General features: G+C 54.1%; 2 protein-coding genes across 2 annotated transcripts in view; one reads left to right on the top strand and one right to left on the bottom strand.

Moving 5' to 3' along the window:
• Positions 1 to 1,036: 1,036 nt before the first annotated feature.
• Positions 1,037 to 15,185, top strand: HRK (harakiri, BCL2 interacting protein). Its single transcript, XM_084868401.1, has 2 exons — positions 1,037 to 1,497; positions 14,386 to 15,185. Exon 1 carries the CDS (start codon positions 1,165 to 1,167, stop codon positions 1,438 to 1,440), a length of 276 nt encoding a protein of 91 aa, XP_084724527.1. The 5' UTR covers positions 1,037 to 1,164; the 3' UTR covers positions 1,441 to 1,497; positions 14,386 to 15,185.
• A 5,624-nt stretch (positions 15,186 to 20,809) lies between these two features.
• RNFT2 (ring finger protein, transmembrane 2) overlaps positions 20,810 to 26,862 on the bottom strand; it is a 51,832-nt gene continuing 45,779 nt past the window's right edge. Inside the window, exon 11 of the mRNA XM_084868491.1 lies at positions 20,810 to 24,979. Within this exon, the coding sequence (XP_084724617.1) occupies positions 24,845 to 24,979 (135 nt within the window). The 3' untranslated portion in view covers positions 20,810 to 24,844. The remainder of the gene's footprint in view (positions 24,980 to 26,862) is intronic.

The raw sequence follows: 26,862 nt of genomic DNA, 5'->3' as shown, positions 1-26,862 counted from the left end.
AACATCGGAGAAGGTCTTCCCCTGTCCCCCCCAGCCTCCCCCCCAATAATCCTAGAGACCCCCCCGTTCATCCCCCCAGCAGGACCATGCCACACTTTCTGGTCCGGAGAGGGGCTGGAGTCCCTATGGACACCCTCGCCCTGGCCCCCGCCGACCCCTTAGGGTCTGCACTGCCATGGATTGGGGTCGCCACTAGCCCTGTAGCCCAGCAGCAGAACAGTATCCACCAAGGATGCGGACAAAACAAGTAACTTCCAGAGGCTCCCGGTGAGGGCACTGGGGGCGCGAGCACGGGGCGCCCAGAACACTCGTCTCCGCGCCCCGCGGGGACCAAGGACCGGCCCGCGCACCCCCATCCCGCCGCCTCCCCGGGTTCCCAGCTGCACGGGGGTGGGGGGGGGGAGGGGAAGGGGGAGGGAAGGGGTGCGTTCAGCTCTGCCCGTTCGGCCGCAGAGTGCTGAGAGGGGTGGGGGCCGCATCGGTGTGCCCAAACCCCAGCCTACAGGTGCCGAGCCAGACCTGGACGTAGGCAAGTTGGGTTGCATCTGGCTCTCTCCTCAGCTTCCGAACCAACCTACCTCCCTCAGACACAACAATGGCCCCGGTATATGTTTTTAATAATACAGCCGAATCCTATTCTGCTTCATCCTGCTTCCCCTGGCCACATCGGAACCGGAGCTGGATTTTGGGGGGGTGGGGGGAGGAATGAAGGACAAAACCTTTCCTGGAGCTCCACGCCTCTGCGGGGGTCCTCCACAACCCCCCCCTAAAACCTGGGACCCCCGCGGCGGGGCGCCCGGTGGCCTCCTAGCGCGCCCCGATCCGCCGCTCCAAACCGCCCCCCCCCCCCTCGGCGGGTGCCGGCGCCGCTAGGGTTAAAAGTTACCTCTCGGTTCCTTCTGCCGGCAGCCCCCCCCCCCTCCCGGGGCCGGATGATGTAACCCCCCTCCCGGCCCTCCCCGCCCCCTCCACCATGTGACACTTTAATTAATAATAGCGCCGTCAGCACAACAAACGCGCACAACACACAGGGAGAAACTTGGTGTCCAGGGGAGGCCCCGGCGGCGGGAGCGCGGCGGCTGCAGCGCGGAGGAGGCCGGAGGGAGCGGAGGGAGAGCGGCGAGGGCGGCCCGAGCCCGGAGGGAGCGCGCGCTGCGGGCGGCCATGTGCCCGTGCCCCCTGCACCGCGGCCGCGGGCCCCCGGCCGTGTGCGCCTGCCCCGCGGGCCGCCTGGCGCTGCGCTCGGCCGCCGCGCAGCTCACGGCCGCCCGGCTGCAGGCGCTGGGCGACGAGCTGCACCGGCGAACCATGTGGCGGCGCCGCGCGCGGAGCCGGGGGCCGCGGGCGCCCGGCGCGCCCCCCGCCTTCTGGCCCTGGCTGTGCGCGGCCGCGCAGGTGGCGGCGCTGGCGGCCTGGCTGCTCGGCAGGCGGAGCCTGTAGGAACGCGGGGCTTCTTGGTGGGGCCGGAGCCGAGACCCAGCCAGAGCGGAGCAACAGGTACGCGAGCCCCAGCCCGCCCGCCCGCGAGCGAGCGAGCGCCGGGGCGCGGCCGCCGGGGGGCTGGAGGCGCGGGGCTGGCCTGGGAGCGGGAGGACCCCAAGTTTAGCTTTCATTCCCTTCCCCTCTCCTTCTCCCCCTGCTGCCTTCTCTGCTGGAGAACCCCAAGTTTAGCCTTTTCCCCTTCCCATCTCCTTCTCCCCCTGCTTCCTCCTCTCGCAGGGACCTACGGGTCCCTCCTACCCAGTCCCCATCTCTCTTCCCGCGCGCCAGGCCCGCCGTTTCGGTCCCCTTCCTCCTCTCGGACTCCTTTTACGCATCTGGCCACTGACCACCTCCAGAGGGAGGACTGGGGCCTCCGCATCCCCCTCCAGCCGCCCAAATACACACACCATCCGCGTAAAAAAGTGTGCTTGCCGTGACAACGCCGTTCCCAGCCCCGCCAGATAATCACAATCTAGCGCTGTTTCAAGACAAGTTCCCCGTCCCCTCCCAGGCCGCCGGGCGGTCCTGAGTCTCCGTCCACAGCCCCCCTCCCCTCCGCGCCAAACCCGGTCCTTCCCAGTGTCCCTTCTCCGGCCTCTGGGCCCCGTCCTCCATCCTCCCCCCCTCCCGGCCTCTCTCTGCCGCTCTGTCCCCCCGGGGCCCCCGCGCTCCGCGGTTTCCCTTCGCGCCCGCAACTTCTCCGCTCCTTCCCCAGCTGGGTGTCCCGTCTGAGGACCGTGGCCCACCCTTCCTCCATCAGACGGCTGGAGCTGAGATGTCCCCCGAAGTTGGATCGGAGGCTCTTAGGGAAGGCCCCCTGGGGGAAGGAACCTTAACGAAAGCGCACTGAGTGAGCGCCTCTGGGGGTGCCGTGCCCAGATCAGGAGGGGGATCTTGGAGACCTTGCCCAGCGCTCGGCTCTGCGCAGTGGTGGAGGGCGGGGAGTGAGTATTGAGCACCTAGTGTGCTTGGTGCTGGTGGGATAGGGGTACTGACCACCTACTGTGCGCTAGGCCCGCGGGGTTGGGAAGTTACTGGGGACCAGCTGTGCGCCTGGCACTGACTTAGGCACTTTGGGGCGGGGGGGGGGGGGAGACAAGGGTGTAAGGAACGTCTTCTTTTCAGATTCTGGAGTAGAGGGGGGGAGCTGCAGAGAATGGGGCGGGGTAATCAGGCCGAGCCCACCAGAGGGGAGCCTAGAGCCAGAAGGTGAAGGTGGAAGGTGAGAAAGCCAGCGGCTCTGGGATGCCGCGCCCCGCGCCCCGCGCCCCGCCGCGCGCTGGCACTCCGGGAGCTGGCGCGGCGCCCTCAGCGAGGCTGAGCGGCTGCGCCCTCGGGGGGAGGCGGGGAGAGGCGGCAGCCGGAGCGTGGGGGGCGGCAGCGCCCCGGGGGCTGCGGGGGCGCGCGGGGTGTGAGCCGGGAGCGCGGGCGACAGATGCCCCGTGGGCCGCGCCGCCCGGGCGGGCGCTGGGGAAGAGGGGTGCGCACTTCGGGGCGCGCCCTGCCCGGCTCCCCGAGGTCCCGTCCGCTGTTTCTCCTCCGGGGAGAGGGGCTCCCTCAGCCCGCAGCAGCCAGGCCGGGGCTGCCCACTCCCGGGGGATGGGGGGAGGGAGAAACAACATTTTGGGACTGGACGCAGGGAGCAAGTCAACACATAAATAAGTAATGGAGTGGAGAGAGGAGAGAGAGAGACCCGGAGCTGTGAAGCCCAGAGCGTGGAGTTTGGGAAAAGGTGGGCAGGAGGGTGGAGAAGGGAACAAAACTGGCGGCGAGACGGGGAGGGAAAGGCAGGTTGGGGAGCGGGGGAGCGAGTGGGAGCTGGTGGGAAAGTGGGTTAGCGGAAAGGTGGGAGGACCGCTGTCCAGGAGGGAGGGGAGGAGGGCTAGGACACGGCTTCCCCTTGGGGTCCGGGTGAGGTTCTGGAAGGCGCTTCCTTCCCTGGACGAGGCGGTGCCGGATGCTGGGGGCCCCCCAAGGGGCGGTGAACCCCGGAGCTGGGCCTCTGGCTGTGAGCCTAGGGCCGGGGTGCCCCCAGGACTCCACAGAGGAGGCTGCGGGAGCTGTGGCCTCCTCGGGCTGCAGGCGAGGGGCGGAGAGGGGTTTCGCTGGTGCAGCGGGTTAGAGTTTATTTCCCCTCCTCGCCCCGCTTCTGCCCCAGAGTTCCCTGCTGCGTCCTGACTCCAGGCCACCCTCTGCCTGTCCCCCAGCTTCCGCAGCCTCCAGGGATCTCACGCCTGGGGTGCCCTGGCCCCAAGACGCCCCTTTCCCCCAGCTCCATCCCGGCCTTGGATCCTGACCAAGGGACTGGAGCTCTGTGCAGCGCAGACTTTTTTGTGTGCTTCTGGCTGGGGGAACCCAGCCTTTCCCAGCCTCGGGTCAGTTAGGAGAAGTGGAAGGAAATCCATAGGAGAAAGACCGTTGGCTGAGTTCTGGTTGTGGTCCTCTCCACTTTTCCTACCCTCTGGAGAAGTGGGGGCCCTCCTAGGATAGTGTCGGGGGTTCAGGGCGCCTGAGCCAACCATATGAGGCAGACACGCCTTCTCTCAGGCGTTAAGGGTGGGCTTAGGCTTAGCTGTGTTCGGGACAACCGTTTCAACGGTCTTGTTTTGGGTCTGTACTGTGACCCGGCAGTACTTTCCTCAGAAGTCATTATAAAAATGAATCCTGGGGGGAAAAAAACAACAACCCTGAGACTCAGTTTTCCCATATGTAAGATGGGGACAATTATAGAACTTAATGCATAGATGTTGTCAAGAGGGTAAAATGAATCCAGACATAGAAAGGTCTAGAACAGTGCCTGGGGCATAGGAAGGGGATATAAATGTGAGCTAGCGTGATTATGATTGTGTATTCAATTCCCCCTCCCCCCCCCAAAGTACACAACATTTTGCCATAGTCATTGCTGCCAATTCCACCCCATTCCTGCTTACCCCTTTGAAGAATTAGGGCCGGGTGGGGCCAGGGTAGGACAGAGAATTAAGAGCGTGGACTTGGGGATCAGAAGGAATGTGATGTAAGTCCCAGCCCAGGAACTTGCTGGCAGTGTGACCTTGGGTAAGAATCCTAACCTCTCTGAGCCTTTTAAATGGGAGCTGTTCTCTGGGGCTGTGGGGGGGATGGTAGGAAAGCGCCGGCTTCTAGAGCCCAGTGCAGTGCCTGGAGCTTCCATCACTGGACAGGGGACGCTCTGAAATGGTTCAAGCCATCCTGATTGTTTCAAAGGGGAAACTGAGGCAGAGAGAGTCCGCCTGAGTCATTCCAAAGGATCAGAGGCAAAGCCAGAAGTGGAACTGGAGTTTCTATCTTTGAGGGCTCCCCTTCTCCCTCCCCCCCCCCCCACCTCCAAGAGGACGTGTGGGTTGCAGGGGATGAGGAGACACTGGGGAGCAAGTGGAGGGGGTAGTGAGCCTTGAACTCCTGCAGTAGAGAGAGACCCCTTTCCGAGGGAGCCTGGGTGGGGGGGTGCTCCTGGGAGGCCTGGGAGGCCAGGATGAGGGGGGTGTGACTTAACCAGTCGTGGCTCTAAGATACAGGAAGGGGAACAAAGGGTGCTTTATGGTGAGCACCGGCTGGGGGTGTGGGAGGGGAAGAAGCGGGCCCAGGAGGGGGCAGGGGTGGAGAGAGTGAAGCCCAGGGCTCTGCCTAGGAGAGGGGCCAGTGGAATCTTGCCTTGGGACTAAGGAGGAGGGGAGAAAGATGGATTTTGCAGGCCCAGGAGGCAACAGGGTCAGCTGCAAAGATGATAAGGGGCCAGCAGGAGCCGGCTTTTATGAACCAATGAGGGCCTAGCCCACCAGCCAGATTTGCTAACTGGTTCTTGGCAGGTGCTTTGGTCATTAAGTGGTTAACCCCGCAGGCACACCCCTCAGGCCTCCCTCCTGGCGGGCTGCACCTCTGCCAGCAGTACTTTGAGAGCTTGAAAGCTTAGGAGTGGAGGGAGAGGGCAGAGCTGGAAGAGACAGCTGTTGGGGAGGAACCCCTGGACGGGGCCAGATGTTCAGCCTTCCCGCCCTCATGCTCTCTTGTCTGGTGTCGCCCGCTTGCCTGGTGAGAGGCCAGGACACAAGCGACTGAGCTGTGCCTGTGAGAACAGCCAGGCCCTGGATAATTAAATGCACACTCCCACCCCTATGTGGGCTGGGGGCACCTGGTGACCACACCTCTGGTTTTTGAAAAGTCATCTACATTGGGGGTAGGGAGGAGTGAGTAGAGGCTTCTATTTCCCCTCTGGTCATCATCTTACGTGATGGTAGGATCGCCCCACAGTGTCCCCTAGCCCCCAACGACCTGCTTGTCACATAGTAGGTACGCAAAATATGTAACGAACCCATGAGTCCGTGAGAAACTATGCAAGACAGGTATCATTTTTTCCCAAATTCAGCTCCTCTCACTTATTCACCTCGTGGTTATCGAGTGCCTACTGTGTGCAGGGCGCTGTGGACACAGGAAGGGCCAGGACACAGAAGCCCCTGCAGCACTCCGGAAGCCCACATTTTAGTGGAAATAAACAAGTGAGTCCATAAAGATTTCTTTGGTTACTATTGCTGTGCAACCCACTGCCCCAAAACTGAATGGCCTACAACTACTGCTTGATTATGCTCATAACATATGATTATGCCCATATATTCTTTGGGGTAGGAAATGATAAGGGCATAGCTGGGGTGACTTCTCTCTGCTCCAGGCTGGCTGGGGGCTGGAGCCCTGGGCTGGGGAGGGATCGTCATTTACAGATATGGCCGTTGATGCTGGCTGCTAGCTGGGCCTGCCAGCCACGGCACCTGCACCCAGCCTCCTCTTGTGGCCTGGGCTTCCACACAGTATGGCAGCCTCGTAGTTAGTAGTTGTTGGATTCGACACGGTGATTCTGAGCTCCAGCAGCAAACGTCTTGGGGAGCAAATGGAAGCTGCATGGCCCTTTCAGACCCAGACTCAGAGGTCACAAGCCTGCCCATCGGGGAGCGGCAGAGTTCAGGAAGTGTGTGAGCAGGAGATGCTGCTGAGGCCATCTTTGGATCATGCGGTCTAACACAGAGATCATTTCAGGAAGTGCCGAAGGCTCTGAAGGGGATGTAATAGGGAGGGCCCAGGGGACCCCCACCCGCAGTGGTTAGGGGTGGTCTCTTTGAGGAGGAGCTAGGGTTCCACTTATTTATGCATTCACCGGTTGATTTTTGTAAGTGACCTGACTGGGGATCGAACCTGCAACCTTGGTGTATTGGGACGACACTCTAGCCAACTGAGCTACCCAGCCAGGGCCCAGTCTGCTCTTGTTGGATGTTGAGATGATTTCCAACCTGATGAAGAGCATCCTCATGCGTAACTCTCTGGGCACACCACCGATGATTTCCCAATAAGCCCACCAGTGGGACTTTGCTGTCAAAGTTTATGGGAACATCCTTTTAGCATGAAGGTTGTCTAGAGAGCAAGTTGTGTGCTAACGGTGCCGGAGGGCTTACTAGACACACATGGTCCTTTGTTCCCCTTTCTCATTCGTGTCACCGGCCTCTCGGCGTACTGTGGTTATCGGCTTGGCTCTCGAGTTGGCTGTTACCGTCCTCAGCTAAGCCCGTGCTGTCCTTCTGTAGAACGTTCTCTCTAGACACGGTTGCCGTGCAGATGAGTCAGAGGACTCCTGGCATTCCTGTCCCCACGTCAGCGACAGGCTCCACGCCACAGCCATGTCACTAGGGTTCGCAGAGCATCCCCGCCCGCCTGGCCATACCTGTCATCATGGGACAGCCATGGGCCACGTTCACCTGATGGCCTTGGCCCCGGCACCTGGTACTTAATAAATACTACAGGATGCCAACCTGCTGCTGAGGGGGAAAACTCAGACAAGGAGGGCGCGTCTTCAGAGTGGGGATGTGTCAGGGGCAATGTGATGGATTCAAGAATTGATACCATTTGCTAAGACAGCCCGATTGAAAATGTGTAGCCTGTTGGCACACCAGGAGGGCTAATTATTTTATTTCATTTTATTTTATTTTATTTTATTTATTTTTTAAAATATATTTTTATTGATTTTTTACAGAGAGGAAGGGAGAGAGATAGAGATCTAGAAACGTCAATGGAAGAGAAACATCAACCAGCTGCCTCTTGCACACCCCCCACTGGGGATGTGCCCGCAACCAATGTACATGCCCTTGACCGGAATCGAACCGGAACCTTTTAGTCTGCAGACCGACGCTCTACCACTGAGCCAAACCAGTTTCGGCTATTTTATTTTATTTTATTTATTTTTTACCATTTTCCCCATCTTATGGGTGGAAAAACTGAAAAAGAGAGAAGAGGCCTAATTCTTTTTTTTTTTTTTTTAATATATTTTATTGATTTTTTACAGAGAGGAAGGGAGAGGGACAGAGAGCTAGAAACATCGATGAGGGAGAAACATAGACCAGCTGCCTCCTGCACACCCCCTACTGGGGATGTGCCCACAACCAAGGTACATGCCCTTGACCCGAATCCAACCTGGGACCCTTCAGTCCCCAGGCCGATGCTCTATCCAATGAGCCATACCAGTTTCAGCGAGGCCTAATTCTTGATTCAGGGTTGGAAGTGTTTTAGCCTGTTGGTACACCACGGGGCCCAATTTTTGATTCAGGAAATTGAACCACTGGTAACTTATTATTTATCTTACCCAGAGTGTACGCTGAGGCAGGGTCTCTGGGTGGGAGGGACATGCACTTTGGAGTCAGGCTGACTTTTGGACTAGGCCCTGCCTGCCCTTTCCCAGCTGTGTGACCTGAGGCCTGGCCCTTCGCTTTCTCAGCAGCTTGAGGGACATCACTGATGCTCAGGAAATAGCCAATGATAGCGTTGTTCTTATTCGGTGTGAAATTCAGTCCACGGGTCCAAAGGGACAGTGTGGTGGGAGCTCATAGGAGACTTTTCTGGACCTTTTGCATGAAGCAGTTGCTAATTCTGCTGCTCCCACTCCGGGGCTGACCAGCAGCCTGGCTAAGCCACTGATCCAGGGCTGCAGACCCTCCAGGACAGCACTCCTACACTGGGAGACTGGCCTCCGGTCCCATCCCAGCACTCAGCGTGGTGACCAGCACAGTGCGGCCATTCACTAACCGCTGGATGAAGGGGTGGATGGATGTATTTGGGGAGGCCTCAGGGAATTGGGGAAATTACACATAAACTTGGCTAATTTCACATTCCTCTGTTTGCCCTCACTTGAGAGAGAACCATGGCTGTGGTCTGATTCCTAAAAGATCTATGACCCAAAAGGTCACCATTCTACAAACACAGCCGGAGCTACACAGGACTTTAGAGACCAGCTGGCCCCACTCCCTTCCCTTACAGGTGGGGAAACCAATGCACAGAGATAGCTGCTGAGGGGAAGAGGAGGTAATTTAACTCTACAAGTGTCTGAGTAGAAGCAAGGGTCTGTACCTGCCGATCCCCCAACTGAATTGGACCTGCAGTTGAATTTTGTTCAACTTGCAAATTCCACCCCCCAACTCCCTGCCAACTCTTACAAACCAGGCAGGTGTCCAGTACGGATTTTCATGGAGAACACTGTACTTCCAGTTTTTCTTGGAGAAATGGAAAGATCTGACAACTGTGCTACGTGGCAACAGAAGACTGGAGATGATGTCCCTTTAAATGGGACATCAGCGCCCCAGTTGTCCCGGTCTCTCCTGGTGCACGTTACTGGGCCCAAGGCATCCCAATGTGCCACCTGACTTAGGTACCACCCTGCTGGACATCCCTTGATGGCACCCACACCCACACAGGTATCCTGTTTTAAAGAAATGAGATCATCCTGCTTATGTTTGGTCACCTGCTTTCCACCCTCCACTGATAGTAGGTTGCTGAGATCTTCCCATGTCAACAAGGAAAGGTGATCACCGTCCCTTTTCATGGCAGCATGGTGTTCCATTGTTGGCCACACCCTTAGGGATATTTGCCTGTTTCCCATTTTCTGATAGTGTAAACGAGGTGTAGTGAACATTGTTGTTTTGGCAACATTGCCAAAAAGAAGAAGAAGGAGGAGGAGGAGGAGGAAGAGGAGAAAGAGGAGGAGGAGGAGGAGGAGGGCGAGAGGGAGGAGGAGGGCGAGAGGGAGGAGGAGGGGAAGAAGAAGTAGTAGTAGTGAGGTTCCTAGAAGTGAAATTGTTGGGTCAAAGAATGTGCATGTGATGTGATACGGATGGCAAGATGACTTTAGGAAGGGTCTGCCCGCTGGACCTGGTGCCCATTCTGTGCTGAGCTGCTGCCTCCCCTCTCCCCTCTCTCAGTGCTTACCCTCCAGAGTCAAGTGTGTTTGGCATTCAAGGCCCATCTGCCATAGCCTCCTATGGGCGGGAGCCATGAGTTCTCTCCATAGACTTTACGTAATCAATAGCTATTCATGATAGCATTGACAACTATTTACTGATAGCACTGATAACCACTCACTGAAAGTATTGATAACTGTTTATGATAGCACTGCTAGCTACTCATTGATGGCATTGATAATTAATGAGATGGCAGGGGGCTGGGCAGAGGGGAGCAAATACTTCTTCCAGGAACTGCCGAACGGCTCCCCCCCACCCCCCTTACACACCTGGCTTCCGCTCCTCCGGTCCCCTCGCCACAGCCTTCGCAGGCCCAGCTTCCTGACTGGACAGCATGAGCTGCACAATGGAGATGGAAGCAATGACACAGGCCCGGGCAACTTCTTCCCTCCAGAAGATTCTACATGGAGAGCTCTGTCCCCCTGAGTCTTAGGACCAGGACCCACCCCTGGTGCCGTCAGAACTCTATGGCAAAATCAACCCACCGAAACCAGAAGGGAGAGGGGGGAGTTGCCACCATTAGTCATGTGCTCACTTACTCTCATTCTACGGGTTGAATTGAACACCTACTACATGCGGGCATTATGCTGGGCTCTGGGGAATTATCAATGGGGTGGGGAGGGACATGGTGTCTGTAAAAGCTCAGAAAATACTCTGGGAAGATTAGAATGAAGGGGACTTCCTTTTATTTCTATCTCCTCTATTGTTTGAATGTGCAACAAGTATTATTGTGCAAAAAATAGTATTTTTTTTTTAATTAAAAATTGTGGCCTCTTAGTGGGGAATGCAGAGTCCTGACTCTTCTCAGGTACAGGGAAAGGGGAGTGAGCCTCCTGCCGGGGGGTTCACAGATCTGGGCTTCACAGATCATTGCTGTCAGCGCCCAAATGCAGTCCAGGGAGGCAGGACCTCGAGGCTCCCCCCGACTCCCACCCTCTGCCCGCCCACTCCCTCCGTACTGTGGTGAAAAGTGGAAATGGGGACACTTTTTAAAGGGGTGTCATGAATGTCCTCAGTCATGAGCTTTGGTTGTGAGTCAGCATTGGGGAAAGTTCTTTATGAGCCAAGTTTAAGGGAAAACATCCCAGGGGCAGGACAGTGGTTCACAGGGGGCAGTGGACTGCATATTTTGAAAATAGTTTCAAATTGTATAATTATTATTTGTTCCTTGCAACAAACAAACAAAAATAACAGAAAACCCAAAACAAACAATACAGAAATATAGAAAGTAAAACTCTCTTTACTCTCCTGGGGTCACTTACAGTCCAGATTATATAATAACAGTGACAACAAAGGCAGGCCTACTATGTGCACAGTTTCATATATATATATATATATATATATATATATATATATATATATATATATATTTTTTTTTTTTTTTTTTTTTTTTTTCAGAGAGGAAGGGAGAGGGAGAGAAAGATAGAAACATCAGTGATGAGAGGGAATCATTGATCGGCTGCCTCCTGCATGCCCCACGCTGAGGATTGAGCCCACAACCCGGTCATGTGCCTCAACCTTAAATCTAAACATGACCTCCTGGCTCATAGGTCGATGATCAGCCACTGAGCCATGCAGGCCGAGCTAGCCTCACATGTGCTAATACTTTCAGTCCTCACATCAACACAATGAGATGTGCTATTATTCTCTCCCCTTTTCCATAAAAGAAAACAGAGTCCCAGAGAGGTTAAATAATGGGCCAAAGTCACACAGTTTTTCTGGGTCTGAATCAAAACTCCAACTTGGGCGTCAGACTCCAGTCTGTGCTCTTAACCATTACAGGATTCTGTGTCTCTGCCACACCTTTTTTATGTGGACACACACACACACACACACACACAGTAAACCCGTTTTTCTCACCTCTCCTGGTGCCATTGTAATGATCCCTTCATCATATGCATTTAACTCACACTTGCCTCTTCTGGACATTTCATTGAATGGAACCATACAACCTTTGTCTTCTCCTGTCTGGCTTCTTTCCTTTAGCGCATTGTCCTCAAGGTTCATCCATGCTGTCGCGTGTGTCAGGACCTCATTCCTTTCAGTGGCTGCGTCATATTCCGCTGTATGGACATACCCCAATCTATGTGTGCATTCCTCAGCCGATGGACCCTTAGGGTGTCTCCACTTTGGGGCCGGGGGTGTCTCCACTTTGGGGCTGGTGTGGATAGTGTTATGAATGGTTGTATACAGGTCTTGGTGGGGCACATGTTTTCCATTCTCTTGCGTATGTGCTGGTTTTTTTAAGGTTCGAAGTTGCTGACTTGGACCCCCGTGATGGTCAGCTCATGTAGATAGTGAGGCCCACTGCTGCTCATGTAGATGGTGGGGTCTGTGTTTAGGACTCATCTCTTATGTGCAGTCACATGTATTTGGTTGGGGTCCAAGGAAAAGGCAGAGAGCACCCCCCACATGGAGTAATCAGAGGAGAATTGACCCACGTGTGGGCAGAGGTAAGAAACCAATGACGGGTAATGCAGTGCTCACGGCTGAGCTGGCAACACCCCTGACTGAAGGGGGAAGGAAGGTGAGGGAATAGGACTTGGAGCCTGGAGAGGGGTTGGGGATGAACCTGAGAACCACCTGGCAGGCAGGCACTGCACCTGCTGCCCCGTCACTGCCTTCTGCTGGCGAGACCTGGCAGGAAGCCAGAGGCCAGGGCGCCTGGAGGTGCAGTCCTAGAGTCCGTATCCCAGACTTCTTCCAATTGGGAGAACACGGGTGATCTCTCTCCCACTCTCTCTTCTAAACCACTTGCTTGGCATGGCTCACATGGCAGTTCTTATTCCACCTGCTTTAGAGTAATGTGTGAAATGTGCTTTTTTAAAAATGTTTTTATTGATTTCAGAGAGGAAGGGAAAAGGAAAGAGAGATGGAAACATCAATGATGAGAGAGAATCATTGACCGGTTGCCTCCTGCATGCCCCCCCCTCCCCTTCCCAGCCTACTGGGGATCAAGTCCACCACCCAGGCATGTGCCCTCACTGGGAATCGAACCAGGACCTCGTAGTTCATAGGTCAACTCTCTGCCACTGAGCCACAGCGGCCCAGCTGTATGAAATGTTTTTATCTCCTCTGTTAATTCGAAGCTCCTGCTAACTCTCCAAGCTCTTCTCTCCTCTTCTTCCTCTCCTCCTGCTCCTCCTTCTAATATCATTCACCTACCACAAAACCCACCCCTTCAAAGTACACAAGTCAGTGGTTTTGTTATATTCACGGAGTTGTACAACCATCTCCATAATCAATTTTAAAGCATTTTTGTTTCCCCAACAAAAACCCTGTACCCATTAACAGTCACTCCCAATTCTTCCCACTCCCCCCAGCCCTGGGCAACCACTAACCTACTTTCTGTCTCTAAACACTTGCCTCTCCAGGACATTTCATTTCATGGAATCGTGCAATCTTTGTCTTCTCCTGTCTGGCTTCTTTCTTTTAGTGTCACGTCCTCAAGGTTCATCCATGCTGTCGCGTGTGTCAGGACCTCATTCCTTTCAATGGCTGTGTCATATTCCACTGTATGGACATACCCCAATCTGTGTGTGCATTCCTCAGCCGGTGGACCCTTAGGGTGTCTCCACTTTGGGGCTGGTGTGGATAATGCTCCTGCGAATATTTGTGTACAGGTCTTTGTGGGGCACCTGTTTTCAGTTCTCTTGCTTATGTGCTATTTTGTCTGCCCTGCCTGGCGTGCCTCATCTCATCCTGGCCAATTCCCTGGCCTCCTTCAGTGCTCAGCATGCGCCTGCCTCTTTCCCTAAGGAGCTTTCTCTGGTGTGTCTTACATGGACACACACACACACACACACACACACACACACACACACACTCATGCACACATACATATTAATGGAAAACCAATATGGGATTGTGCCTTTTGGCCATTTGCTCTTTTCAATGAAGAATCATAACCCTGTTTCTGTCTGGGCACATTTATTAATTTACTTTTAAAATTTCTACTTATTGATTCCTCCCTCCCTCTCTTCCTCCCTTCCTCCCTATGAGCTCCCTCTCCTCCGGGCTCCTACGTTTACCCAGATTGCATGCTCTTCACATGCACATGACATTCATTATCAGCATCTTCCCATCTCCATCTGTGGGCCTCTGAGCCCCTCAAGGGCAGGAACTGTCACTGGATCTGTAACACTTAGTATGGTGCTTGGCCTGTTTAGCAATGAAAGAATGGGTGGATGAACGAATGAGTGAGTGAGTGAGAGCAGACAGTCCTACCAGTCTGCCTTGAATATGGATCTGTGAAATGAATAGGAGACCCTGTTCCCCATCTGGAGCAGCACAAAGGTAGCCCGACAAAGCGGCCTCTCTTTGAATCCCAGTAGATACCTGTCTAAACGTTTAGTCTGAAAACGAGGGATGTGTGCGCGCAGACGTGTGTTTAGGGAAGGCTGCTATGTGGACAGAGCATGGCGGGGGCTGGGGGGGAGCACCAAGACTAGCTTTTGGGGAGCCTTTCCTCCAAACACAGAGCCTTGCATCTAGCAGCTCTCACCCCTCCCCCTCCCCACATCCAGGCTGGCTGAGCAGCAGCCCAGGGCGCTGACGTCATCCCCAGTGGCTGGCTGCACGTGCCTGCTGACCCACATGCCCATCTCTGTTTCTGCAGGTTGGCGAAAACCCTGTGTCCTTGGAGAAAGCTGGTTCCCGTTTTCCTGAGGGGGAGCCCAGCCCTGAGAGGCTGCGCGCGCGGTTGGCACTTCGAGAAGGAAGTGGGGAATAAAGACAGCGCCTGGAGCACTAGAGCATCGCGCGGAATGGGACGGGGAAGAAGCCCTTTGGGGATCCAGCTGCAGAAAAGACACCCCAACGCTATTTACATACAGCTCTCTCTCTCTCTCTACATATATATATATATAAAAAGAAAATATGAATATTGCTACTCAGTGCATGCCGTGTCGAGGACGTGGTCCCCTCCCTTCTCTGCACCTTCCGATGTGAACGTGACTCTTCCATGTCTGGGGCACCGGAAGAGAGATGCCCACCGTGTGCCGAGGAAAAACTGCCAAGACTGGTGGGAAGGAGCCTCGGCGCCAACCCACCGCCTGGGGAGGGATGCTGGTGGAGTCAGAGGTGAAATGGCAGAAGGCAAAAGAGAAAGGCAATAATAATAATTTTAAAAAGTGAGGAGGACCGGAGGCCAGTGGGTATGGGGCAGTCTGGGATACATCCACTTCCCAGTCGTGACAAGCCCTTGCCCCTCTCTCTGTCCCTACGATAGAGAGCGAGCCCCCTGTCTCATCAGGACAGCTGGGGTTTCCCGCTCTGCCCCTGGGCCTCTGGTGCTTCGCCTGAACCTGGCTGGTGCTAAGCGTGCGTTCTTGCTGGTGCTGCTTGGTTTTCTGTCGCCAGACCTGCGAGGCCAGGGGACAAGAGGGGTTTCTTTTTTTGCTGTTTCGGATTTTTTTTTTTTTTTTTTTTTTTTTTTTTTTTTTTTTAAAAAGGACGAGGGGAAAGTGCAACTTGAGAGTCCCTTTCTGTTTGCAGGGACCACTATCCTTGAGGTCAGGGCAGGAGGGAGGGAGGGAGGAGGGGAGGGACGGGCTGGCAAGGAGTGGCCTGCCGGGCTCCGGGTGGAAAGCTGACCTCATCTATTAGGACTTGTTTGCTGTCCCCTCCACCCCGGGAAAAGGATCCTGGCAGTTCAGCCCACGGTCTCCCCCACTCCCCGAGGGGATTTCCAGGCTTGGGCTTTATGGGTTCAAAAGCCAAGAAAATGGCTACATTCTAGTCAAGGATAACTTATAATAAGCAAGGCGCGTTGGGGAAGGGTGCGGGTCATGTAAATGCAATGCACCAGCATCTCACTGCAGACTGACAGAGGGTCTAATCTCACCCCCACCCACCCCATAAGCTCCTATTTTCAGAAGTTTCTAGAAGGGCTAAAAAAAAAATAATGTGTGCTGGACTGAGACTTGGCTGCAAAGACTCTTCAGGAAACAATGCTTGTTTTTTTTTGCTTTCATTTAAAAAAAAAAAAATCCAACAAAAACAGGTGTTCTTCCTCTGTGTATCACACGGCCGATTTCAAAGCTGAGACGGCGAGGGGCCAGGCTGCCGGCGGAGGCATTCTCCGAGGCTGGGTTTGTAGGTCACCACCCAGGGCCCGCGGATGGGGTGCGCCGGGCCGGTTCACAGACACGCTTCCGGTTCGAAGCCGCCGGCAGAGGGACCAGCCCTTGTTCACGTTGACACGGGCTGAAAGGGAATCACCCCCCATAGACTTTGCTGAAAGTCACCAGCTCTTTAGCAAGGCGGGACCTTTGCCCGCTGCTGCAAGCTGGGAGCTGTCTTTCTTTAAATAAGAATTTTTTATTTTATTTTTTAAAAATCCACATCTGATGTTTTCCTAAACTCTTTAAAGAAAGATCAAGGCGAATTGCTGAAGGGGAGGGCCCCTCCCACCCTCACCCCAGACCTGTTTGCTTCCAGGGCTGGAGCCCTGGAATTCTTTACAGGATGGGTATGGCTGTGGGCATGGTCCGCAGAGAGTGGCAGGCGACGCTTCCACCAAGCCGCCACCTCAGGGAAGGCAAACGCATGAGAACGAGGGGAAACACGGCCTCTGCTTTTGTGAGGACACCAGGGTCTGTCCCGCTCATCCCTGTGGCGGAGGGGTTTTTCATTATTCTAGTCACAGTCAGTGCAGCTCTCTGCCGTTTTCTATGCTGTCCCAGAGAGGGGGCGTGTGACCACCTAGGCACAGGGGGAAGGTCAGAGGGTCCCCTTTTCAACCCTGACTCGCCTCCTAGCTGACGGCATGTCCGCTGGAGGATCCGCACTCTTAAGTGCCGGGGCCGGCCATCCGGGCCGCTTTGATTTCGATGAAGCCACATTGCTGAGAGAACGGGGCACCCATTGCCTCCTGCTGGAACTTTTGCAACCAAGTCCCTTGTACATACTCTCCTGTATTATGAGAAGCCGTGTATTTACCGAATCCTGGCTTTTTTCTTGCATATCATCCATCCATTGGAGTGCACTTCTCCGCGGCCCCGGCTTTTGACAAGGGGTTGTTTTTAATGCTTGTTTTTTTTTATATGAGATTGTACTTCTCGATGGACATTTGTATTAGGACATTGAAGCATGGCCTGTGTGTATATATTGTCTCCACCGTCTCTCCTGTTGCATTACTGGGATTGCATGAGATAGTGGGGTGGTGTTTTGTGTGTGTGTTTTTTTTTTATTTCTTCTTTAAATATTTCCACAGTGCGCAAAGTGCTGGCACCATTTCTCCCTCTCCCCCGCCCCCCTTTTCTCTGGCTGCCAAGGAGTCATTGATTTTGATTAGTTTCACTGTAGAGCGTCTGTGAAGAGAGAGGGAGGGAGGGAGGCTTTGGAATAAATTTTGAAAAAGACCTCATATCGGGTTTCAGCAGACAGCAGTGTGTGTGTGTGTGTGTGTGTGTGTGTGTGTCCAGGCAAAGCAGAGGGAGGCCTGTGAGATCATTGTTTAGGTAGCTAACTGCATAATGAGGTGAGGAGCCGGTGGTGGGGCCTCCTCCCTCCTGGCGGTGGCTGGGTGCTCTCCGAGGGTGGGGGCCAGGAGCCACGGGGATCGGAGCCTGCTGGGACTTCAACGTCCCAAAGCTGTTCCATTCCCTTCTGGAAGGTTCTCTCCCCTACCCCTCCCGCCTCAATACAATAAGACCTCTTTCCCCCTTTTCAGATTTGGGGTTCCTTCCGTTCCGAATTCCCTTTGGCATAGATGTGGCTGGAGTAACAGGTTTCTTGGTGCCCATGTGCCTCGTTGGCCGCTGTCCATGGTCCTGCGCCATCAGCGGCTCGCAGAACCCAATCCCCCCCCCCCGCCGCCCCCCACACCTCTTTCATTGGGATACTGAAGACTCCTTTTCCACGTCTTCCAGTGGTCTCGTTTTAAAATTCTTTTCTGTTTGGGTGAAAATGGTGGTGGAAAAGAATAGTGTCACAGAACAATGGAGCTGTGACTCTGATTTCACAATTGATGTATCTGATCTCAGGCACTCCTGGCTCTCTCTCTCTCATCGCTTCTCACAGTGACAAAGCATGACACCCCCTCGCTTGTGGCCTTGGGGGGGTCCTTCCCTGACCCCACACAAGCATCTTCTGGGGACACTGGCTTGCCACTGTGGACTTTCTGAGTGTCCAGCGGGTATCAGAAGCCGCAGTGATCAGAGTATATGGGCTTTGTTCCCTTGTGTTGATAAGAATTCTTCTTCTAAATGTTCCCTTAAGTCCCCCCCTGGACCAATCAGAGGGTCAGAAGCTTTGGGGGTCAAAGAGGGGACAGACTAGACACCCTGTCCTAGTCCCATGGGAACTGGTAGAAAGAGGACGTTGATGTCCAAGTGTCCTTTTAAAACTTAAACCTAAGGTTTCTTTTTGTAATTTTAATCTGTTCACTCAACACCTATGTATCGAGCACCTACGATGTGCCAGGTGGTAGCAGCCCTCCATCTGGGAGGGGACTTAACTCATCACGGAGGGGCAGCCCTGCTTGGAACGGATGATGTTCCATGTCCCTTCCCAGCCTGGTCCACAGCCTTTAACAGATTTGTCGGGTCGTCATTGTGATCCCGAGCCTCGCTGGCAGATTGTCCTATAGTATTTTTATTTACCGAGCGGCCACACCATCACGGAGGCAATTAAAAAGCCCGTGGTCTCAACTCACTCTCAGTGCAGAGAGATTGGTTCTGGCTGCTTCGCTCAGCAATGAAGTGAGAGCCACCATTTATAGATTGCTGAGTGCTTTACACATTCCCCCCTCGGCGATGCCTCACTCTGGGAGTCAGTGGTCATCATTCCCATTTTACAGGTGAGGAAACTGAGCCTCAGAGAGGTTACACTGAGAGTGAAACGGCTGAGCCAGAATTTGGACTCAGGTCTGTGTGACGCCCCCTTAGGCCTGTGAGCTGAGTGCAGGTCCCAAGGTATTGCTAGTTCAAGGGCAAGCCGAAGCTGGGGCCTGTGCAGGGAGCGGGGAGCCTGACGTAGGCCCATGGTAAAGTGATGCATTTGGGGACCCTGCAGGGCAGGCTGGGTGGCTTAACCGGGGTTTTATGCATTTGTCCCCTGCTTTTTGCGTTCCTGGTTTCTGTCAGGTCGCTGGGAGGAGCATCTGATTTGCAAACAGGGCCTGACTTATTTCCTAGGACGTGGGAAGCTTTTCTTACCTCCTTTCTGCCCCCACCCCTACCCGACCCCCAAGTTCCTCCCAAGGTCCTTTGCACTATGAGCGCCGGAGCCTGCGTGTGTGGAGGGGACGGCTGTGGGGTGTGGGAACCTCGGTGAGGCCTGCGGCTCGGCCGGAGAGGCAATAAGCTTGGGGGTGTTCCCTTCTGGGTTCTGACCTTGCTGGTTCGTTTGCTCTTTTGTAAGAGGAATTTCGTACCTTGGAGACGCTTTGTACATATTTGTAATGACTTTATTAAAAAACTGGTTGTGCGCTTCCAGCCAAAGGCCTCTGCGTTTTCATTTCCTGTGGAAGGCTGGTCCCCAGAGACGATGGGAGGACCGGGCTGCACACCCCAACCTCCCCAGGGGCGGAGGGAAGGTCACAGTCACTTCCCTTCTCTGCCTCACATTCCTGAGAACCCACCCAGGGGAGGGTTGGCCCAAACAGTACCCCTGGGCTGAGCAACGGGTTGGGGGAACTTGCCCGGTGGTTCATGTTCAAGGTCACGCACAGAACCATCACTAAGCATGTCATCATGTAGATACACTAATGAGCCTGCACACTGGTATCTCTAACGATGGCCAAATGGGGCCCCTCTGGTGGGGCACTTCCCCCTGCATTTACCTGGTCTGAGTGAGATGTACCAAGAGACCAAGTTCGAGTCTCTTCCTAGGAATGGTGGGCTGGGGACAGGTTGTTTTCTAGATACCAGACCCTCTCTTTTCCTTTAGGGACCTACCCCTCTCCCACTCTCAGCCAATGTGACTTAGAGCCACAGCCTCCATCCTCCCGCCCACCTCTGTCCCCACCTCCTGGGCTCACAACCCTGGCCAACCCTCCAAGTCCCAAAGGCTAGAGTGACAGGTGTGGAGTCAAGTTCACTAGTCAACCTTGGACTGGAGACTTGGGAAGCTGGTAGAACATGAGCACAAAGCCGCTGGAGGTCATTCTACTGCCACGTGGGACTGTACTGCCTGCAAATCCAACACTTCTGAGGAAAACAGCATGGAGGGCCCGGGAGACATGATTTTATTTTTAAAAATACATTTTTTATTGATTTCAGAGAGGAAGGGAGAGGGAGAGAGAAAGAAACATCGATGATGAGAGAGAATCATTGATTGGCTGCTTCCTGCACGCCCCCCACTGGGGACTGAGCCCGAAACTTGGTCATGTGACCTGACCGGGATCAAACCGTGACCTCCTGGTTCAGAGGTCGAAGCTCAACCACTGAGCCACGCTCGTTGAGCCGGAAAGACATGATTTTAATATTGTCACCTGAGTCTCTGAATCTCGCTGTACCTGAAGCCCATATTGTTATAGGAACCAAATTAAGTCCTTTTATTGAAGCCACATTGGAGTTCGTTTTCAAGTAACTGCAACCAGAAAGTTCTGCCTGGTGATGTGTTATGGTGGCTTCGCAATGTTGCCCAGAGAGGCGTGAGCTGTCACCTATTACCACTGACCCTTGAACAACTCGGGTTTGAACCGAGCTGGTATACCTATACACAGAAGTTTTTCCCCCCAATATTTTAAATGTACATTCTCTTCCTTATGATTTTCTTAATAACTGTCTTTTTTTCTGGCTTACTTTAAGAAAAAAGTATATAACACATATAATGGGCAAAATATGTGTTAATCGGTTATCTACATTATCAGTAAAGCTTCTAGTCAATAGACTAGTAGTAGTAGTTAAGTTTTATGGGGGGATCAAAAGTTACAGGTAGATTTTCTACTGCACAGGGGGAGGGTTGGCACCCTAAACTGCCATGTTGTTTAATGGTCAGCTGTAATTTACAATGTAAATATCCATCACAATCCATCAATGGAAAAACTCTTCTTAAATCAGCCTACACTGAGTGACCAGGTTATTGTGATCTCTGAACGCATAATAATTTGGTCACTCAGTGTGTATATTAGAGGCCCGATGCATGAATTCATGCATGGTTGGTATCTGGCCAGCCTGGCCAGGGGAAGGGGACACGGGTGATTGGCCGGTCTGCCTGTTGGTCGAACTTCTGGTCGAGGGGACAATTTGCATATTAGCCTTTTATTCTATGGGATATACACTGAGTGGCCAGATTATTATGCGTTCAGAGATCATAATAATCTGGCCATTCAGTGTGTATGTTCTAGGTCCATACAGCCTATATATCAATAGCTAACTGCTATTGGGCACATCCATATCCCTTCTACCAGTTCTGTGTTCCGTCCTGTTCCTTTGTGGCACCTGGCACCTTCAGAGGGTTGGGGCCTCCTTTTGGAGACGGAAAGGTTCCCCCTGCCCCTAATCAACCCATTGCCAAGGACTGAGTGTGGATCGCAAAGACCTCAGGGTGGGACGACTCTTGAGATGCACCTGGTACTCTTAAGGCCCCGCCCCAAACCGGGAGCCGGGCCTCCTTGTAAGGCGCCTTCTTGCTTGGCCTCTCCCCGTTCCCTCTCCTGTTCCGCTCATTCCCTTACTGCTTTCTCCGGAAGCGCTTCCTTAATACATCATGTGTCACTCAATGGGGCTGCTCTGGAGAGACCAACGTCCGATGCCACCCACTGCACCAAGTGCTTCTCTGCGTTTCTCCCAACACAGTCCCACCTGGCTCAACAGGCGGACCGGAGACTCAAGACCGGGAAGGTAAGTTTGGCCGACAGACGTTATTTATTGGCAGAAGGGAACGTAGGAGGACATTCAAAACACCAAAGGCGGCTCTGTTTGGCCCAGAGCAAAAGCACGGAAAGACTCCAGCATCGCGTTACAAGTCCTGCTCGGACTGCCGCTCAGCAGCCTGGAGGTCTCCCGGGCCTCCCCCTCTCCTCTGCGGAAGGTCTGGGACACCCGGGCCCAAAGCTTGCCTTCTCGTCCCCTCATTCCTTATGCCCGAGAGTGTGCCTCAAGAGGCCCGTCTCCGAGGACTTCCTGGGGCTCCAGTCAGTGAGTCCTCAGAAAGAAGAGCAGGTGCTCCCATCTGACTCAGGTGAGTTCCGTTCAAAGTGAAGGAGTTGCAGAGCAAAGACGGGAAGGCAGAAGCACTGCTCTTCTCTGCCGAGAGCGATGTGTGCCAGGTTTACTCTGGTGCCGGGCAGCACATGTGGCCTGACATTTGGAAAACCCTGCCCTGCCACTCTTCCTCCCAAGGGCTGAAGTGAAATCCGCGCCCCCCTCCCCCCACAAAGGAAACCTGAGACAGGGTTTTCCCTGGAGGGTAGGGGATGAATAAATAAAATCCTACGCTCAGTCATCCCACCTGCCCCTGAATGTCCCCCACATGTGTCTGACACTTAAAAAAATTTTTTTTAAATTGATTTTTAGAGAGAGAGGAAGGGAGAATGAAAAACACCGACTTGAGAAACATCGATCGGCTACCTCTTACATGCCCGCCCCCCGGGGATCGAGCCTGCAATCCCAGGCATGTGCCTTGGCTGGGAATCGAACCTCTCAGTGCACGGGGTGATGCCCAACCAACTGAGCCACACTGGCCAGGGCCACAGGTGACTCTTTACAGCGTCAGGGGTGTGGCTGGTTATTTGCAGACTGTCAGAGAAGCTTTGTGTGTGCGTGGCAGGAGTGTAAGTGACAAACCAGTGTTGTATTCACCAGCTATCGGCATCATCAGTTTCCCTGGTCCTGGTAGATGATACACTAGGCCAGTGGTCGGCAAACTCATTCGTCAACAGAGCCAAATACCAACAGTACAATGACTGAAATTTCTTTTGAGAGCCACATCTTTTAAACTTAAACTTCTTCTAATGCTACTTCTTCAACATAGACTCGCCGGGGCCGTGGTATTTTGTGGAAGAGCCACCTACACTCAAGGGGCCAAAGAGCTGCATGTGGCTCGAGAGCCGCAGTTTGCCGACCATGGGGCAAGGCTTACTCACTCTGGAGATGGCTACAGGGAGAGAAAGTGATTTCCCAAAGGCATGCAGAGCTTAGTAAGTAAACTAGCAAACAACATAGAAACAGACTCTGAGGCAGACAACAGACTGACAGCTGCTAGAGGGGAGGGGCTGGAGGCTGGGCGAACAAGGTGAAGGGATTAAGCAGACACCAAAAAATCAACTCCCAGACACAGACGACAGAATGGCGATCACCAGCGGGAGAGGGGCAAGGAAGGCAGAAGAGGGTGCAGGGAGCTAAATGGTGATGGGAGGAGATGTGGTTCAGGGTAGTGAACACACAACACGATATACAGATGACGTACAATATTATAGGACCGTACAAGGGAAACCCACATAATTTTATTAACCAACCCACCCAATAAATTAAAAATAAAATATAATAAAATAAAATGAACAGACGGCTCTGTCTGCTCTGTCACATGCTATCACTTTAACACCTCCTCCAGCTCCCGTTTCCCGAGCCTCTGTGCTGGCACCTGCAGACAGGGACCTCCTCCCGATAAAAACCAGCTGCAGAAGACTGTGTTCCTTCCCCATGGTCCCTCCTCCAGGCGGAGGGAACAGAGAGGCCGCCTCCACTGGGCTCTGCTGCCCTCCACTTCCCTTTCTGACTTGATTATCCAGGCAAGTGGGATTGGAGCAGCGTGGCCATCGCCATAGTAACAGAGCTTGAAAGATGCCATGCTCTGTTACTGGAAGGGATGTCTCGCTGGCTAACAGGAAAGAGCCGGGCACGTCAGGGAGAAGAGGGTGCTGGCTCCACAGCGCCCAGGGCCCCGTGCCCGGAATCTGCTGGGGACGGGGTGGGCACGCTCACACTGGCCGAGGTCAGGGGGCAGCAAGGTTCCCACCAGCTCCCCTCCGGCTTTCTTGCTAGTCTGCCCCCTAGCCACCCAGATGGCTTGCTCTGAAATGCCGCTGGCACCAGCCCGCTGGGCTGGGGTGGCCAGTGAGAGGATAGGGGTGGGAGAAGGGTAGGACAGGCCGGGTTCCAGTGGCATCTACATGACCGCCCGGGCCGCCTCCTCCCAGACCTCCAAGCAGGGAGGGAAGTGGCTCTGCTACACAGATTGGGAGCCCTCACTTAGAGATTGCGGGAGCCCGGTGGCCGCCATGCTCTCCGCCGCCACCCTGGCTGTGTACAGATCCATAACATGGATTGTCCCTTTTGCTCTGGAGGCGACCAGGGGAGAGGGAATGTCCTCAGGGGCTGTTGACAGGTCTGAGGCGGGAGGGAGGGAGGGAAAGAGGGAGGGTACAAGACTGGGAGGGAGAGGAGAGAAATACAGATGGGTGCAGAGACCCAGCTCGGGAAGGAAGCAATTTCAGGACCAAGTCTTTCCTTCTCAATGCAGTCCAAGTTAAATAGGCTACGCACCTGGGCCACCCGTGCCCATCAAAATCTCCTCTTGTGGCTTTAAGGAACCTTGTCTGCTGGGCCCCACGCCGCAGGGTCTGAGCAGCGGGTCACGTGGTGGGTAAGCGCAGGCGCTGACGCCAGGCGGTGACCACGCCGAGCCCTGTGCCGCGTCTCCTCCGCGGTGCCATGGAAGCCGTCCCGGCGGGATGCTTGACGCCATGCCTGGCTCACTCGAGGCGGGGCTGGGCATCTGAGTTTGGGAAAGACTTCACCGTGCCCCTCACCTAGACCTGGGCCACTGTGGGCAGGCGGTGACCTCTAGGCCCCTCCTTAGCGTGCAGCTTCAGGCGCTTGGTTCTCTTGAGTAAAATAACCCACAGGCGGGACCTTGTCTAGTCCCGGTTCCCTGAGGAGGAGGGGATGGGAGGCCTACCTGGGCAGAGACAGTCTGAGTTCGGGGGCTTCCCCATGTGAAGGGACGGATGCACGCACTGAGCCAGGGAACACAGGAGGCCGGGGAGGGCGGGGAGAACGGAAAGCTTTAGGGGAAGACGGGGAGGAAGGCAGGGGGCAGGACGCTGAGAGCCTGCGGCCTGTTTTCCAGGAAGGTCCCGGAGCCGGACCCGCCGTCCTCTCCCTGGGCGCGCCGGAGCTCCGGGGCTAGTACACCTGGAAGTGCGCCGACGTGGCCCCGTCCTTCCAGCAGCGCACGGTGTCCACGGCCACGGAGCGGCAGAGCGGGCAGGTGCGCTCGCGGTCCAGCCAGAGGCAGAGGCACTCCTCACAGAACACGTGCTGCGGGAACAGCAATCGGGGCCACCGGGGCGCTTACCCGGGCGCCCCCCCCCCCCCCAACTCCGTGCCCACCTCGGTCCGAGGCGCGGGGGACCCAGCAGCCAGCGAAACAGACAGCTCTGCCCTCCCGGAGCTCGCACTCCGGCTGAGGAGACAGCTGGCAAAATGAATCTTTAAAACGTAGAGAACGTCAGTTTCCAGTGCTAGGATGGAGACGCAGGGAAGGGGGCCTAGGGTAGGCTTGGGGGGTGGGCGTGGGGGTGGGGTATGCAATGTTAACCAGGGTCCCCTGGGAGGGCGGCACTGAGGTGCTGACATTGGGGTAAACCTTGCAGGAGGGTGAGGCGTTAGCCCCGGTGGCATCTGGGAAAAGAGCGCACCAGGCAGAGGAAACAGCCGTGCAAAGGCCCTGAGGCAGGAGTGCCCGGAGTGCTGGAGGGCCAGCGAGGGCGGTGGGGCTGAGCTTGGCGGCGGGAGGTGGGAGGGGGAGATGAAATCAGAGAGCTGATGGGGTGGTGCAGATTATACAGGGCCTTGTGAGCCAATTCGAGGACTTGGGCTTTTCCTCTGAGAGAATCAGGGAGCCATGGCAGGGCCCTGAGCAGAGGAGTGACTTGATATGATTGGAATTTTTAAAAAGATCCTTTTGGAAGGCAGTCAGAGAAAGATAAATATCACCACATGATGCCACTCATATGTGAGATATAATGATCTACATAATTTGATGAACAAAAATAGGCCCAGAGACAAATGGCAGAGAGGTGGGCGGGTTAGAGAGCAACCAAAGGACTTGTATGTGTGCAGATCAGCATAACCAGGGGACACAGACACTGGGGCAGGTGGGGGCTTACCTGGGTAGGAATAGTTGTGGGAGAGGGGGTGTCAATTGGGGGAAAAAGGGGACATATGTAAAAGTTAAGATAATAAAAAAATACAGCTGGGTGGAGAACAGACCACAGAGGTGAAGGGAAACACAGGGATACTGGAAACTTAACAAGTTCCGCTACTTTCTGGCTTTAACTTGGACCAGTGATTTAACCTCCTGTGCCTCAGTTTCCTCATCTGTAAGATGGGGATAACAGTGCTCCCCCCTTAGGAAGATTGAAAACACTTAGATGTGAGAATCAAATGCAGTATATGATTCTTGATTGGATCCTGAGTGGGGGAAGGAAAGGGGAACCCTAACTATGAAGAATGTTTTGAAGACAAATGGGAAAGTTTGAATATTGGGATTTTATATCAATTTAAAATTTCTGGGATGTGCTAGTGGAATTGTGGTTATGGGACAGAATGTCCTTGTTCTTGGGAGATGTATGCTGAAATATTTAGGGATGAAGAATCAAGATGTCAGCAACTTATTCTCAACAGGTTTAGGGGGATAAATTTATATCAAGAAAAGCAAACATAGTAAAATGTTAATGGTTAGTAAATCTAGGTGAAGGATAAAAGGGTGTTCATTGCCTTATCCTTCAACTTTTCTGTAGGCTTAAAATGTTCAAAATAAAGAGTGTAGGGGCAATAATATAAAAATCTTAACAAAATGTTCTGTAAAAAGAGAAGAAAAAATAAGGCACTTAGAACAGTGCCTGGCCAATAATAAGTATTTTATAAGTGCTGGCGAATATTCAGTAATCGTTATGATTATGTTCAATTTTTTATTCTCTGTCTCGCGATGCCAGGCTGGAAGGGGAGACAGGATCATCCTTTAGCCTAGTGGGCTCTTCATCCAACTGTCCCTGGATCCATCCATCCATCTAGCCAACTATCCGTCCTGCCACCCATCTAGTTCCCCATCCACCTACCTATTCCCCCATCCATCCACTCACCTATTCCCCCATCTGTCTATCCATTTCCCCAATCACCCAGCTACCTACACACTTTTA

The sequence above is a fragment of the Pipistrellus hanaki genome, assembly GCF_964339955.1.
Source record: "Pipistrellus hanaki genome assembly, chromosome: 19".
NCBI classification, from domain to species: Eukaryota; Metazoa; Chordata; class Mammalia; order Chiroptera; family Vespertilionidae; genus Pipistrellus; species Pipistrellus hanaki.
Note: the sequence above shows the minus strand (reverse complement) of the source record. Positions and strands in the feature narration are given on the sequence as shown.

What these genes read in the sequence shown, in the direction of transcription:
- HRK (XM_084868401.1), top strand. Translation starts at nt 1,165, where the DNA reads ATGTGCCCGTGCCCCCTGCACCGCGGCCGCGGGCCCCCGGCCGTGTGC.